This window comes from Orycteropus afer, unplaced genomic scaffold (assembly GCF_000298275.1).
Source record: "Orycteropus afer afer isolate SDZICR_OR568_19922 unplaced genomic scaffold, OryAfe1.0 scaffold00016, whole genome shotgun sequence".
Classification (NCBI taxonomy): domain Eukaryota; kingdom Metazoa; phylum Chordata; class Mammalia; order Tubulidentata; family Orycteropodidae; genus Orycteropus; species Orycteropus afer.
In genome coordinates, this window is record NW_006921603.1 from 7,335,168 (window position 1) to 7,350,021 (window position 14,854).

At 39.4% G+C, this 14,854-nt stretch overlaps 1 protein-coding gene across 1 annotated transcript in view; it reads right to left on the reverse strand.

Moving 5' to 3' along the window:
- Nucleotides 1–10,489, reverse strand: part of RHOBTB1 (Rho related BTB domain containing 1) — a 53,409-nt gene extending 42,920 nt beyond the window's left edge. The window contains exons 1-2 of the mRNA XM_007958954.2: nucleotides 10,298–10,489; nucleotides 9,792–9,895 (exon numbers count right to left, since the gene is read on the reverse strand). Coding sequence (XP_007957145.1) covers nucleotides 9,792–9,895; nucleotides 10,298–10,489 — 296 coding nt within the window. The remainder of the gene's footprint in view (nucleotides 1–9,791; nucleotides 9,896–10,297) is intronic.
- Between the last annotated feature and the right edge of the window lie 4,365 nt (nucleotides 10,490–14,854).

Consider the following 14,854-nt stretch of genomic DNA (forward strand, 5'->3'; position numbering starts at 1 on the left):
AAACACAGGGCTGGGCCCACAGTAGATACTCAAAAAATATTTGCTAAATAAATGACCATGACTGGCTTCAAAAAAAAAAAAGAAAAAAAAGGAATACAGTCTGCAGTATAGATTACACCTCAATATGAAGAGAAGAAGAATCTTTACAACTGGACCTATAAGCAGCATCACAGTAAATGGAGAAAAGATTGAAGTTGTCAAAGACTTCACAATGCTTGGTTCTACTATCGAAGCCAATGGAAGCAGAAGTCAGGACATCAGACGATGTATAGCGCTGGGCAAATTGGCTGCTGAAGAGTGAAGATGTCTCCTTGAGGACTAAGGTGCGCCTGACACAAGCCATGGTATTTTCAATTGCCTCATATGCATGTGAGAGCTGGACAATGAAAAAGGAAGACCGAAGAAGGGCTGATGCTTTTGAGTTGTGCTGGCAAAGAATGCTGAAAATACCATGCTAAAAGAACTAACAAATCTGTCCTGGAGGAGAGTGCAGTCACAATGGTCCTTGTAAGTGAGAATGGCCAGACTTTGTCTCACCTACTTTGGTCATGCTGTCAGAAGGGACCATTCCTTAGAGAAGGATGTCATGCTTGGTAAGGTGGAGGGTCTACAAAAGAGGGGAAGGCCCTCATTGAGACAGATTGACACAGTGGCTGTGGCAATTGGCTCAAGCATAGCAAAGATCGTGGAACTGGCACGGGACCAGGCAGTATTTTGCTCTGTTGTGCATAGGATTGCTATGAGTCAGAGATGACTCGACGGCACCTAACAACAACTACTTCCATAAAGATTTACAGCCTTGAAAATCCAATGGGGGTTGCTATGAGTTGAAATCGACTCAGTGGCAGTGAGTTTCTTTCTTTCTTTCTTTCCACCCCCCCCCCAAATATTTAGGGAAGTAGACTGCCATATTTGTCTCCCACAGAGCAGCTGGTGAATTTGAACCACTGGCCTTCCAGTTAGCAGTCAAGGACTTAACCACTGTGCCACCAGGGTTCCTTCTATAAAGATTACAGCCTTGGAAATCCTAGAGGCTTATTCTTGGTTCTACTCTGTCCTATGGGGTCTTTATGAGTTGGGACTGACTCTACGGCAACAGGTATTTATGGACCAAAGGAACCCTGGTGGCACAAATGGTTAAGTGCTCGACAACTAGCTAAAAAAAATGGTGATTCTAACCCACCCAGACACTCAGTGGGACAAAAATGTGGAGATCTGCTTCCGTAAAGATTACTGCCAAAAGAACCCTATGGGCAGTTTTCTGGACATTAAAGAACCAACTTTGATTTAATGTAATCACTGTCACAATAAGAGATTTGCAGTGGTGTCATATGAGAACATAAAGGCACCCAAGACATTTGTCCTGAATTCTAAAGGTTCAGGAAGGGTGGGAAGAGTGTAGAGAGGAATTCTGGGAGTATGTGACACTTGTTCAAATTTTTAGAATATTAGTCGTGATTAGCTAGGCAAAGGGTAAGTGGCGAGGCAGGGTTGAAGGCATGCTTTCTAGGAGTACGTAATGCATGTTTTTAGTTCCAGAGGAATGCTCCTTGCAAGAGAGAATGGCCAGACTTCGTCTCACCTACTTTGGTCACGTTGTCAGAAGGGACCATTCCCTGGAGAAGGATATCATGCTTGGTAAAGTAGAGGGTCAACGAAAAAGGGGAAGGCCCTCAACAAGATGGATTGACACAGTGGCTACAACGACGGGCTCAGGTACAGCAAAGATTGTGGGGCTCGCACAGGACCAGGCAGTGTTTTGTTTGGCTGTACATAGGGTGTCTATATGAGTTGAAGCCCACTTGATGGCACCTAACAACAACAACAACAACAGTTCCAGAGGCTAAAGAGAATGTTTTGGCCTGGATATGGGATTGGGATAGGCAGGCCAGGACTCAATCTGGAGAAAAAAAACAACAGTGGAGTCTCATACCTAAATGGCAAGACAGACCCTACCAATCAACTCTGCACCCAATTTCCACCCAGGGTGACTGGTTGTGGTTCCATGCACAAAATGGAGTAGGTCATCTGCATACTCTCAGAGATTACTACCATATTCTCCAATTTCAGAAAGAACTAGCTATTAAAGACAAGATGGTCACCATCTGATGGTGAAATGAAAAGCATCCACAGAAACTGGCTTCTCTATTCTGCTGTCACAGAGTGCTTGGTCAAATAGAACTTCTTAGAAAAAGACACAAACATAGCCACAGCCGAAGAAACAGGCCACTTGGTCAGATAATCATTTACACATCTGAGGACTCTATCTCTGGCAAAAGGGGTCAGTCTCATTTTGTGGGATAACATGATAGTGCTCCATCATGAGCTTTGGATTCTGTAAACATCTCATTGTCCGTATGCAGCTATTAAAGAACTGGTTCTCTTTTTTTCCTTAAGTTCACATAAATGACATATGTTTTCATGAAAACTAATTTTAAGTTCAACATATAATTAAACAATACATTGTCTACCATGAAAAATTTCACCCACCTATCACAGAATACTTTGATTATCCATCAAGATATTTATTTTTCTTTTCAGTTTATTTTGAGGTATCATTGAAATACATTAAGCTGTGTATATGTAAACTGTTTAATGTGATGTTGACATATGTATACAGCCATCATACCATCATCACTATCAAGATGACAGATGTTTCCATCACCCCAAAAGTTAACTTGTGTCCCCCTTTGAAATATAGCTCTACCTCCCACTGGTCTGCTCTCTGTCACTACCAATGAGATTACATTTTCTAGAATTTTACAGGAATGGATCAACATTGCGGACACCATTTTACCTGGCTTCTTTCACTCAAAACCTCTCTCTTTAATTTTCAAGGGATTCCTCTCTTTTGGCTGAGGTTTGGTAAATAGTATCATAATTCCAAGACAGTATTTATCAAAGCATGGTGTAAAGGACCACTGGCTTCATAATCATCCAGGTACCGGCTAAAATTTGCTGATTTACCTCTCCTCAGAACTCTTATATCAGAATCTCTGGGTCCTGAAATTTGCATTTCAACCAATATGCTTAGGTATATTCAACTATAAGAATTAACTGTTTTAGACTAACCTTGTCAGGAGAACTATTCCCATCCCTTGATCCAACTAGCTTCCCTTCTTATACCTTTCTACTATTTTCTATTACCTGGGCAATTCTTAGTCCTCTATGCCTGGAAGCACATAGGACGAAATGTAGTAATTTCTCCTAGATCCGTTTGCACCACACATTTAAAATGTGATTTGGATTTCCTTTCCATAAAGTACATCCATTATTAATTTTCTTCCCTTTGCTACTTTATTATTCATTCATAAAGTCTACCATCAGGGCCAGGACTTGGGGGAACACAGTGAAGCACCTGCTTTAGGTGAAATTTTAAGTAGGTGCCAAAAAACTCACTAATTGAGATGAATAATATTGGGAAAAAATATATTTTTAAAATCACAATAAATGTGAACAGTAGGATGTTACTTCAGGCCCAGCATTTAGGTGCTACAGTTAAAAGAGCTAATTCAAAATGATCTATCTGTATACATACGTCATTACTTTTCCCCTTGCCATTAACCATAAACACACCCAAATCCAGATTATGACACAAACACTGGTCACCCAGAGTCCTAAATTATTTAAAGGGCTCCAACCGAGCATTCAAATGGGTTGGGTTCAAGCTGTGTCTGATTATATGTGGCTTCAACATGAAACTGAACCAAACTTATCTAAATAGGCACAGAGAAATGATAGCTCTGATTAATGTTATCATTTAAAATGTACTATGACTGCTGACCAGAAAGCTGGTGGTTCAAACCCACCAGCCACTCCTTGGAAGGAAGGTTGGGCAATCTACTTCAGTAGTGACATCACCTCAGAAACCCAAGGAGGGGTCTCTATGAGTCAGGTCCGACTGGACGGCAAATAACAACAACAACATACTTCTCATATGAGCTAAAGCATTTTGAGAAAATCAGTTTGTATGAATAAACTATATAATAAATGGGTTCCAACTGTACTACAAACATGCCCAAGAACTGTTAGGGATAAGGGCAAGTACAGAGAGTCTGCATCTTTTTTTAAGGTAAATTTTTTTTTGGAAAATATGCTATATAAAGTATTCAAGATTGTTCACTATCACAAAGATCACTTGCATGTCTCATATTTGGCTACTTATGGATACATACAAAGAATTAAGTTATTTGCTCTGGATTAAAGAATTTAAAGAAAGAACAGGATGTTAGAGCTGGTGTAGACAGTAAATGCTGGTCTTCAGTTTCCACACAGGGCAGTATAAGGTTTAGATTCTAGTAGGAGGAATTTTAAAAGTCAGCCTGTCATCAATCATCATCATCAGCCACAACAGCATAGGGAAGTGGGAATGTTTGGGCTGCAGAGTCAGACAGACCTAATGGGAAAGTTCTGTTCCACACTTTCCTTGCTGTCTGACCTTAGCCTCTTTCTGCGCCTTTTTCCTCAACTGTGAAATGAGGATACCATAGCCTACATTGCGGGGTCACCACAGAATGAAATGAGACAGAATATGCAGAGAACCTGGCACAGGCCTGGCTCATAGAGGCCCTGATTAAATTGTAGCTGCTATTATTACCACTGTCAGTTGTTGTTGTTGTTGTTATGTGTCGTGAAGTCGGACCTGACTCATAGAGACCCGTTCTTGGGTTTCCGGGGCAGTATCACTACAGAAGTAGATTGCCCAACCTTCCTTCCGAGAAGTGGCTGGTGGGTTTGAACCGCCAGCCTTCTGGTTAGCAGTCAAGTGCCTTAGGCCCTATGCTACCAGAGCTCCCTATCAGTACTAGAGCCTTTATTCAGTGTCTGAAGGTTATCTGACCCTCAGATAGATCAATGAAGTAGGTTTTCAAGAAAAGGAAACAATAAAATCTGTCCATACTTATTTGCATGTGGCTGTGTCTAGGGGAAGGAGCTCTGGTGTACAGTGGTTAAAGTGCCTGGCTGCTAAATGAAAGGTTGGTGGTTCAAACTCACCAGCTGCTCCGCAAGAGAAAGATGTGTCAGTCTACTTCTTAAAGATTATGGTCTTGGAAACCCTATGGGGCACTTCTACTCTTTACTATAGGGTTGCTATGAGTCAGAATCAACTCAACAGCAATGAGTTTGGTTTTGGTTTTTGGTCTTAAGAGGAGAGGGGCTTAGGGGCCCAGACATCTGGTGAAGGCAGTGTTGATCCTATTTGTGAACATTTTTTACTACCAAGTACCTACATAAGAACATTTCATTCTTATATTCACTCCAGGGGAAAAAAATCTTGAGTTTAGTGATAGTCCTTTCAAGAAGTGGCTGTTTTCTATCCAAAAGAGAGCAGCTCATCATAGTCATGGTTACTTTGAACAGTTTTATTCCCTTTTAAAAGATCCAGTAAAAAGCTTCAAAAGTTCATCCAAAAAAAAGGTGAATGGGCCATACCAATGAATAAATAACATATAGGTTTGACAGAGGATATATCCTCTATATGTGCTGCAAATATATTCATGAATATAGTACAGCACCCAGGGGGCAAAATTATGAAAATTCTTAGCCATAACCAAACAGCAAGAGGGAATGAGTTGCTGGGCCTAGGGGCTCAAATCTGTACCATAGTCTTCGGAGATCTCAGTAGTAACTAGAGTCTTAAAAGCATGTGAGTAGCCCTTGGTGCAACTATTGGTTTCTCCTTGTCCAAAGCAAAGAAGAATAAAGAAAATAAAAAATTCAAGGAAACAATTAGTCCAAAGGACTAATGGACCATGTAAACTCCAGCCTCCACACACATGAGACCAGAAGAACTAGATGGTGCCCAGCTACCACTGCTGATTGCTCTTAAAGAGATCATATTAGAAGGTTCTGGATAGAGTGAGAGAAAAATGATGAAGAAAACTCAAAATGATTAAAAAATAAAAAAACCAACAAAACACATCAGGTTTACTAGTCAGATAGAGACTTGTAGAACCTCTAAGACTATGGCCCTTAGGTACTCTTCAAGCCTGGAACTGAACTAACTCTTGTGACTCAACTTTCAACCCAATGACAGAAAGGTCTTTAAGGTGAACATCACCACCAGGGAGTTATGCACTCATTAGAACAATCGGCCATACATGATCAAAAGAACAGCATTTGTCCAGTGATAAACCTCAGAAGGCAGGAAGAGACAGGAAAGATGGATAGATAGAAATGGTAAACACAGGAAGGAAGTGGGAAGAGTGCTATTACATTGTAGGGATTGCAACCAATGTTATAAAACAAAACATTTATGAATTGTTGAATAGAAACCCAATTTGCTCTGTAAACTTTCACCTAAATCACAATAAAAAGTTATAAAATAAAAGAAAAAGGAAAGCTCATTCAAAAGTGGACAGAAAGTAGGTGGCGGGAGGAAAGGCTACCAGAGAACTGGAGTCAATTCACCCCGGAGAAGAGAGAGTCTGACAGGTCTCAAATGCCTACAGTGTTACAAAGTTGATGCTATTCTGCGACCTTTCTTTTTCATTAAATAGCACACTTAACAATAATTTTTCTTAGCTGGATGGATGATTCCCCTTCCTGGGAAGGACCTTTTGAGTTCTCTTCTAGTTCTAAGCCTTTGCACAAATGTGAAAAAACACTCAGAAACTGACTCATCAATGTGAGAAGATCTTCAGCTGCATCATGTTCAAAATGAAATTGAGGAAGCTTGGCATGTGGAAAGAGTGGAGCCAGGAGTCTGGTGGAGCTGAACATAAGTTTGTCTCTGAGACTCATTACTGGGTCCGTTATGGTAGTAAAAGGACTCAACTCTACCCAACTGTATGATGGGGATGATCTCTGCCTCCTAGGATTCCTAGAGCGATTAACTGAACTAATGTTGGGAATGCACCTACTATGCTGACTGGTACATATTGGGCTTTCGATAAATTAGACTTATTATTCCATTTGGCTGAAAAGTGCATTGAACAGTTGTTTTCAAATCATAATGAAAGCAGTGACATGCTAGTTACAGTTATACCACACTAGGAAACTTGCAAGTTCAAGTTGGCAGACTGTTGAGCACTGACACCCCCATTCTCCATGGGGTCCACTTTTCAAACTTGAATTCCTCTGTGCCAAGGAATGTTTGAGGGGGTAACTTATTAACTATCTCTGTGTTGAGAAGCAGAAGAAACCAAAGGCGCGGTATGAGTCTGGTTTCTTTAACTGCCATCATAAGAATCAAATTAATCATTTTTTAAAATGGTTCCAAATACATTTCCAAGTATAGGGAATATATTTCACATGCCTCAAAGTTTATGTCTGTCCATAGCCCACTGACTTGTAATTCACACCAAGTATGGTAAAAAAGCAGTTATAAAACAGATCTGCAAACTAAACTGATTGTAGAAACGATAATTATGATTTTTCTCCTTCACAAATGATATGAAGCTAAAACTAAAAGTCATTAGGAAATCAAACAGCCCTCTCACATCAATGAAACACAGTGGTCAGAGCCTAATATTGATTAAAACATTATCAGACTTTTGTAACTTTTTGGTACTTTATCAGTGCAGTATTATATATTTTATGTTTCAAAAAGGTCTGGAGTCCAAGACAGACAACTCTGATTTTTGTTCTTTACCAGGGGTGGGGTCTGTGGCAGGACGCCTGGAGGCCATGGAGAATTGGAAAACAGAGAAAATACAAGGTATGAACATGCACACAAAGCAGGCTCAAGGTAAATGTGGCTAGAAATACTGGAATGTTTCCTGATGCCCCTCAGTGTTGCTCAGACGCCTACACTTGGCTTGGGAAGCACTTCCTGTTTCCCTCAAAGGGTAATGGGTTACAGTTGATAGAACCAAATATTACAAACAAGTAAGCAGAACAATGGACTTTGAACAGAGAGTCAGTCACATGAAAGAACAGCTTATTTTTGTTGGGAATGAACAAGCACAGGCATGACCTGTTGTAAAATGATTCCAGATATGTCAGGGAGCTAGACCAGGCCCAGTGTAAAACCCTGTCAATAAAAACTCACTCACTGCCACTGAGTTGGATCTGACTCACAGAGACCCCTCCTTGGGTTTCTGAGGTGGTATCACTACGGAAGTAGATTGCCCAACTTTCCTTCCAGGGAGTGGCTAGTGGGTTTGAACCACCAGCCTTCTGGTAAGCAGTTAAATGCCTTAGGCATTACGCCACCAGAGCTCCCATGAAGGCCACAGTGTCATTAAATAAAACCCGAGCAGGAATCTCATGTGATAATGAAGTGCCCTTTTATTAGCATCATACAAACTTTACATTGTGGGACCAAGGTACAATTCATTATTTCAAATGCACATTATTTCAAGTGGCAACAACCATTCAGCTGTTGAAACAGTCAATAATGTTTAAACCCAAATATCCTCTGAATAAGCTGAATTTCAGGCCCATCATTTTTATGACACCTTTTTAGAAGTAAGGGTGTAAAAAGCCCTTTGAAATCTATTGCATATGTCCTTACTTGACTTAAAGTCGTCATTTTGTTGTGCTTTCTTTAAAACATAGATACTGCAAATCTGACTGCACGACCCCTACACGCAGGTTCAATTATTTCTATTTTGTATATGTAGAACAATTGGACAAAAGAAAAAACAGAACACCAAGATGAGAGAGAATCAGGGGCATCATGGAAAGGAAAAAAAAAGATTAATTCAAGAAAAAGAAAAGTGGTATCTACGATGCAGAATATTAAGTTCAAATGGGCATGTTACACAGGGGACATTAAAATTAGCTTTTATTTTATATATCTCTTTCTGAGTCCTTTTAAACAAAATGGTCTAAATCGCAGATATTTTAAATGTGTGACCACTTGCATACATGCCACTAAGTCTGTTCAGAGGCTTAAGATAGATACTGGCTTGAAAAAGTGGAAGGACTTTCAAGTGCTTACCTTAATATTAAGGAGTAACTCACATATGAAAGAGTATCTAACTAATTTAATACTGGGGGTGGATAATACAATGTCTGATATTAACAAGTGGCAACTAATCCATGATACCTAAATTTAAAATGCAATGTGTTAAAAATCATATTTACATTTAGAGGGTAAGGCAGATTTTTACAGCTATAACACATTCACTAAGAGAATTTAAGTCATGGTGGTAAGGAGAAGTTGCTTAAATATTCTGAGTCATTTTGACCATGATCCTACTCATAGTGGTATCCTTCTAGACTAATCCTTCCTTTACTGGATTTTCCCTTCTATTTCTTTTTAAATGAAAAACAGATATTCAGTGCTTCAGTTCATTTTGGAAATGTGCCCTGTGAAGGACTTCAGAGATATTTTCCTTTCTTTTTAAAAATGACCTTCAAATAAAAATAATAGGCTCTGATAACACAAAGACAAAAGCAAATAGCATCAGACTCTGCTAATATGGTCATGAAAAGACCAAAGAGACCTTCTGAAGTCGGGCTGCCAAGTGCTAAAATGAAACATTCTAACAGAAGGCAAATGAATCGTTTGTAATTCAGGAGAACAGCAATCAAAGCAGCCCAAGGCTTGAGGGGATGACAGAATCCTCGGCCTAGCAAACTCCCCAGCTTAAACTAGCACTGTTTTTTTTTTTAAAAACAAGGTACTTTCTGGGAGGAATAACATGGCAGGACTGACTCTGCTTTTCTTGACATCAGGAAACAATGTCTTGCTGTTTTTTTTCCCCCTTTTCTTAGACACAGGGCAGAACCCATCATAATTCAAGGCAGTATGATACGGCTTTTGTTGATTTGTGAATCAGCTGCTGGTTTTAGAAGGGAAAGTACTCAAGTTCAACCGCACTGGACTAGTCTTGGTTTACCTGCCATACGCAAAACGCCTGTCTTTGTGATGATCACCAAAGGTATCCCAAAGCCTGAGAGAGACACTCACTTCATCAACAACATCCCGGGAACGCTCCAAGACCTGCAAGAGAGACAGAGAAGCCACGCTCAGCGTTAATAGAAGGCTCCTGTAGAGAAGACTGCTCCAGAGAACATACCTCAGTACCCACTTAACTCAGTTACACTTAGCTTTCTCATTCCATGAACAGGATTTAAACAAAAATCTTCATTCTTGGACTCAGTCACATGACCCAAGCCCTCATTCAGGGTACCATAGCAATGCCCCCCAGTTTGCCTTTTGCTTTGCTTCTATCTTGTGGCACTGAAAAAAAAAAAATTGTTTTGAGTGGGAGTTTTCTCTCTCTCTTTTAAACCGGACTGGCCTTAGTTTTTTTTTTTTTGTTTACTTTTTTGTTTCTTTAAATTAGACTGGCAACAGCAAACATATGCCCTTAGGAATGCAATGAAACTCCATCCATCTTACCTCCTGGCACACCCGGTACTGGTCAATCGCCCACACGGTAGGAACGTGGGTGGCCAGTAGCTGATACTGTGTCAGCGTTGTGTTACACGCTCTGGCACAGATCAGGCGTGTCTTCCCCACAGCGTTGTCGCCCACGACCACACACTTGATGGTTTCAACGTTGGGCCTTTCGTAGTCCATGTCAGCGTCCATTTATAAAACTCTGTCAGAAGAGAGTGCACATCAAATTAAAGATACCCAGGCTTTCCAGAGCAATCGAAGACGTGTGGCGCTCAGACGGTTCCCCTTGTTGTGGCCACTTCTTTGGAAGTGTCCAAGCACAAGCAAGCAGTCTGGACGTGTGCACTCAGCCTAAGCAAAACTCAAGGTTTCTTTTTATATCTCACACAAGTACAAAAACAATGGATTGTTATTTTAACCCCCAAACAGTTTATTCTGGTTAACATGTTATTTTCTCCTGGGTTTTCTCTAAACATACACCTGCCTACTGGAGATGAGTCTGGGCAGAGTCAGGACAGCTGGCACATAGTTATAGCTCACTGACTACTCATGTGGACAGGCTGAAGGGATCGGTTACCTGCAAGATTAACCTTAGACATTCTGGTGCAAGCCGCCTAGTGCCCATACCATCACAATCTTCCAGCATCTACGGTTGAAGGCAGTTTCCTATAGGTTGCAAACTACTATTGTGACCTGCTGACTTGAAGGAGAAACAAACATGCAAGCTGGAAGGACTGCCTGACTTTAAAGGGGAGTAAATTAAATCTGAAATCAGGAGTTTTTTTGTTGTTGTTGGTAGTTTTGTATGACTTGTTCAATCTCTTCTTTTCAAATCTACCTCAATCTGTGTTAGTTTAGGTAGGTAGTGTGTTTGTAGAAATCTGTCCATTTCTTCTCCCCCAATGCTATGAGTCCTGGCCCAGACATTTTCGCTGCTGAATTCTACCAAACTTTCAGAGGAGAGCTAATACCAATTCTACTCAAACTATTTGAGAGTATTGAAAAAGAGGGAATGTGCCTGAATTCATCTTATGATGTGAGCAAAACTGGGCAAAGACATCACTAAAAAAAAGAAAATTATAGACCAATATTCACTGATGCAAAAATTCTCAACAAAATCCTAGCCAACAGAATCAAAGAGCATATCAAAAAAAGTATACATCATGATCAAGTGGGATTCATACCAGGTATGCAAGGAGTCTTCAACATTAGAAAAGCTATCAACATAATCTACTACATAAATAAAAAGAAGGAAAAGAACCACATGATCATATCAATTGACACAGAATAAGCATTTGACAAAACCCAACACCCATTCCTGATAAAAACGTTGAACAGAATAGGAATAGAAGGGAAGTTTCTCAATATGATTAAGGGCATATATACAAAACCAATCTCTGGTAGCGCAGTGCCTAAGGCACTTGATTGCTAACCAGAAGGCTGGTGGTTCAAACCCACCAGCCACTCCTCAGAAGGAAGATGGGGCAATCTACTTCTGTAGTGATACTGCCTCGTAAACCCAAGGAGGGGTCGCTATGAGTTGGGTCCGACTCGATGGCATGTAACAACAACAACAACAATGCATGGCATAAATTATACTCTTAAACCCACAAACACTAGGAGACAAAATGGATGACTGGGTCCTCCTAAAATTCAGACACATAAGCGCATCAGAAGATTTCATCAAAAGAGAAAAAAAGAGAACTCACAGACTGGAAATACATTTTAGGCAATGACATATTGGACAAGAGCTAATCTCTAAAATTTTTAGAAAACTTCAACTCCTCAATAACAAAAAGACAAATAATCCAATTTAAAAATGGGCAGAGGACATGAACAGACACTTTACCAAAGAAAACATTCAGTTAGCCAGCAAATACATAAAGAAATGCTTAGAATCATTAACCATTAGAGTCAGGTAAACCAAAACAACAAGAAGATATCATCTGACCCTAACACAAATAGCAAAGTTCAAAAAACCACAAGCAAAACAGAAAACAATAAATGCTGGCCAGGGTGTTGAGAGACTGGACCCTTCACATACTGCTGGTGGGACTATAAAATGGTATAAGCACTGTGGAAAATGGTATGGCACTGTTTCCTTAAAAAGCTGGAAATTGAAATACCATATGATCCAGCAATTCCACTACTAGGTATACATCCTAGGGAAAAAAGAGCTATGGCATGAAGAGGTATATATGCACATCCATGGTCATCTCAGCACTATTCACAACAGTAGAAAGATGGAAACAACCTAAGTGCCCATCAATGGATGAATGGCTAAACAAACTATGGTACATACACCCAATGCAATATCATGCAATGTTAAAAAACAATGATGAATCTGGAAGATAGCTCACAACATGATGAACCTAGAAGATACTATGCTGAGTGAGATTAGTCATTAATAAAAGAATAAATATTGGATGAGACCACTATTGTAAAAGTCAAGAAAAGGGCTTCACACAAAAAGAAATATTCTTTGACAGTGACCAGGGGTGGGAGGGGAAGGGAGAGTAAAGAAAAATAAAGAGTGTGTGTGTGTGTGTATAAATTTTAGTAGAGCTAATTAAAAGTAACTTTGAAAATCAAAGAATATAAATACAAGATGCACAGCTAGCTGATCTTATGCAAAGAAGGCAGAACAAGTTCTGGGCAGGAAGAACGGATCATAGTTAACCTAAAGATATGGACTTGGAAATGTGGGTTAAAAATATTTTTACAGGGCATTGCTAAATTCCAGAATAAAAGGGGTAACATTTCTTAACACTCTTAGATAAAATTTGGGGGAGAATACCTGTATGAGATAAAACATGGTTCTTTTTGAATCATCATACCTCTGGACCCCAAGTATATTTTGAATGTCCTAAATGGTGGAAACTCTTACTGTTTTGATAATGGATTGGAATTTTTAAAAGACAAGGTTGGGCAATCTACTTCCTTAGTGATAGCGCCTCAGAAACCCAAGGAGGGGTCACTATAAGTAGGATCTGACTCTATGGCAGTGGGTTTATATAAAAGTTATACAGAGTAATCCTTGAAATTTGGCGGAGTGTTTAGACTTAGCCAACTTTGAGAAGACACTAAAAATATAGGATTGGTTTTCTTGTTGGTAAGCTCTGATAGCAACCCTCAAAGAGAAATCCCCCAAATAATTTGAACAATGGAGCACTGGTGGAATTAATGGGCACCTTTTACAGAAGACTACTTTGAAGGGGATGGAAGCCCTCCTAGAGTTAGATCAAGTCAATGATTATAAAAAGTATAATTACTTCACTTGTTATTTATAGACTAATCTCATGCAGAGTCTTAAAGAGAACTTCTGTGTCAAAGGTGAGAATAACATCCTTTAGTCCTCTAATCTCTAGCAATCTGCTCAAAACCAATGTGACTGCCAAAGTTGCTGAACCTTGTGCAAAGAGAATAACATCATGTAAGGGAATTACACGAAAAGGCAGAAGTAAACATTTATAGCCCAGGTCACTTTAGACATGGAATTTCCAGGAAGAGTTTGCAGAATTTCCAAATACTTTTTAAAATCTTTTATTTGGAGTAGAAATTTATTCTGTGGTAATCTAAAAAGCATTTTAAGACTATGAAGTCATAGCCAAGGATATAAACTCATGCTACATTTATATTGTTGTAAATCAATTATTCATCTGTTACACATAAACAAATAAACATTAAATTATAGGAGTAATTATAAAAATATGCAATTTTATCCTTCTCCACTTATTACAGGCTCTAATTTATTCATATCTGGAACTCTTATGGTTGAATAAGCTTTTAGGACCATCTGGATAATGACTATCTGAATTCTGATTTTTATTTACCTAGAATGAGAGTAGTAAATATTATCCACTTAACACTGCTAATAAACTTTATCACCATAACTCCTGCTGATCTATGAGAATACCCTTTCACATTTAGATACAAACCTGAAGAGACAACCAAGATATAAAAGAAGAGAAAACCTTCAAAGAACAAACACGGTAAACTATTTTTATGTTAGCTTTGTAATCTTTTTATAGAAAACTAATTAAAGCTCATTTCATACTTTCACTGAATCCTCAGGACACAGATTCTGACAGTTAAAAATGCCACCTAAAGAATCTACCTGCCAACTACGTATCTGGAAATCAGAAGCAGTAATTTATTAGAATATTGGCAAGTGATCAAGACTATGTGTATGTTGGGAAGTGAAGGACTTAATGAGTTGGTTCAGGATGGCTACCACTCTGGGTACCCAGTGCCCACCATCTACAAAGCTGACTTAGAATGGTGTGATCATACCTGCTGGGTACAAACCACCCCATCTGGTCATATTGTCCTATACCTGCCTCCACCATTATTATTCCACTGTATTTGCTGCTATGAGTCATAGGTGACTCAATGGCCCCTAACAATAATATTCAGTGCAGAATCACAGCCTTTCTTGTCTGTGTCCAAAAGGATGATGTGTCCAACACCCTAGTCTCACAATTTCTTTACTCTTCAATATCAGTGGTCTTCACCTACATTCTACTTGAGACATTCAAACTTTTGGCCACATGGCTG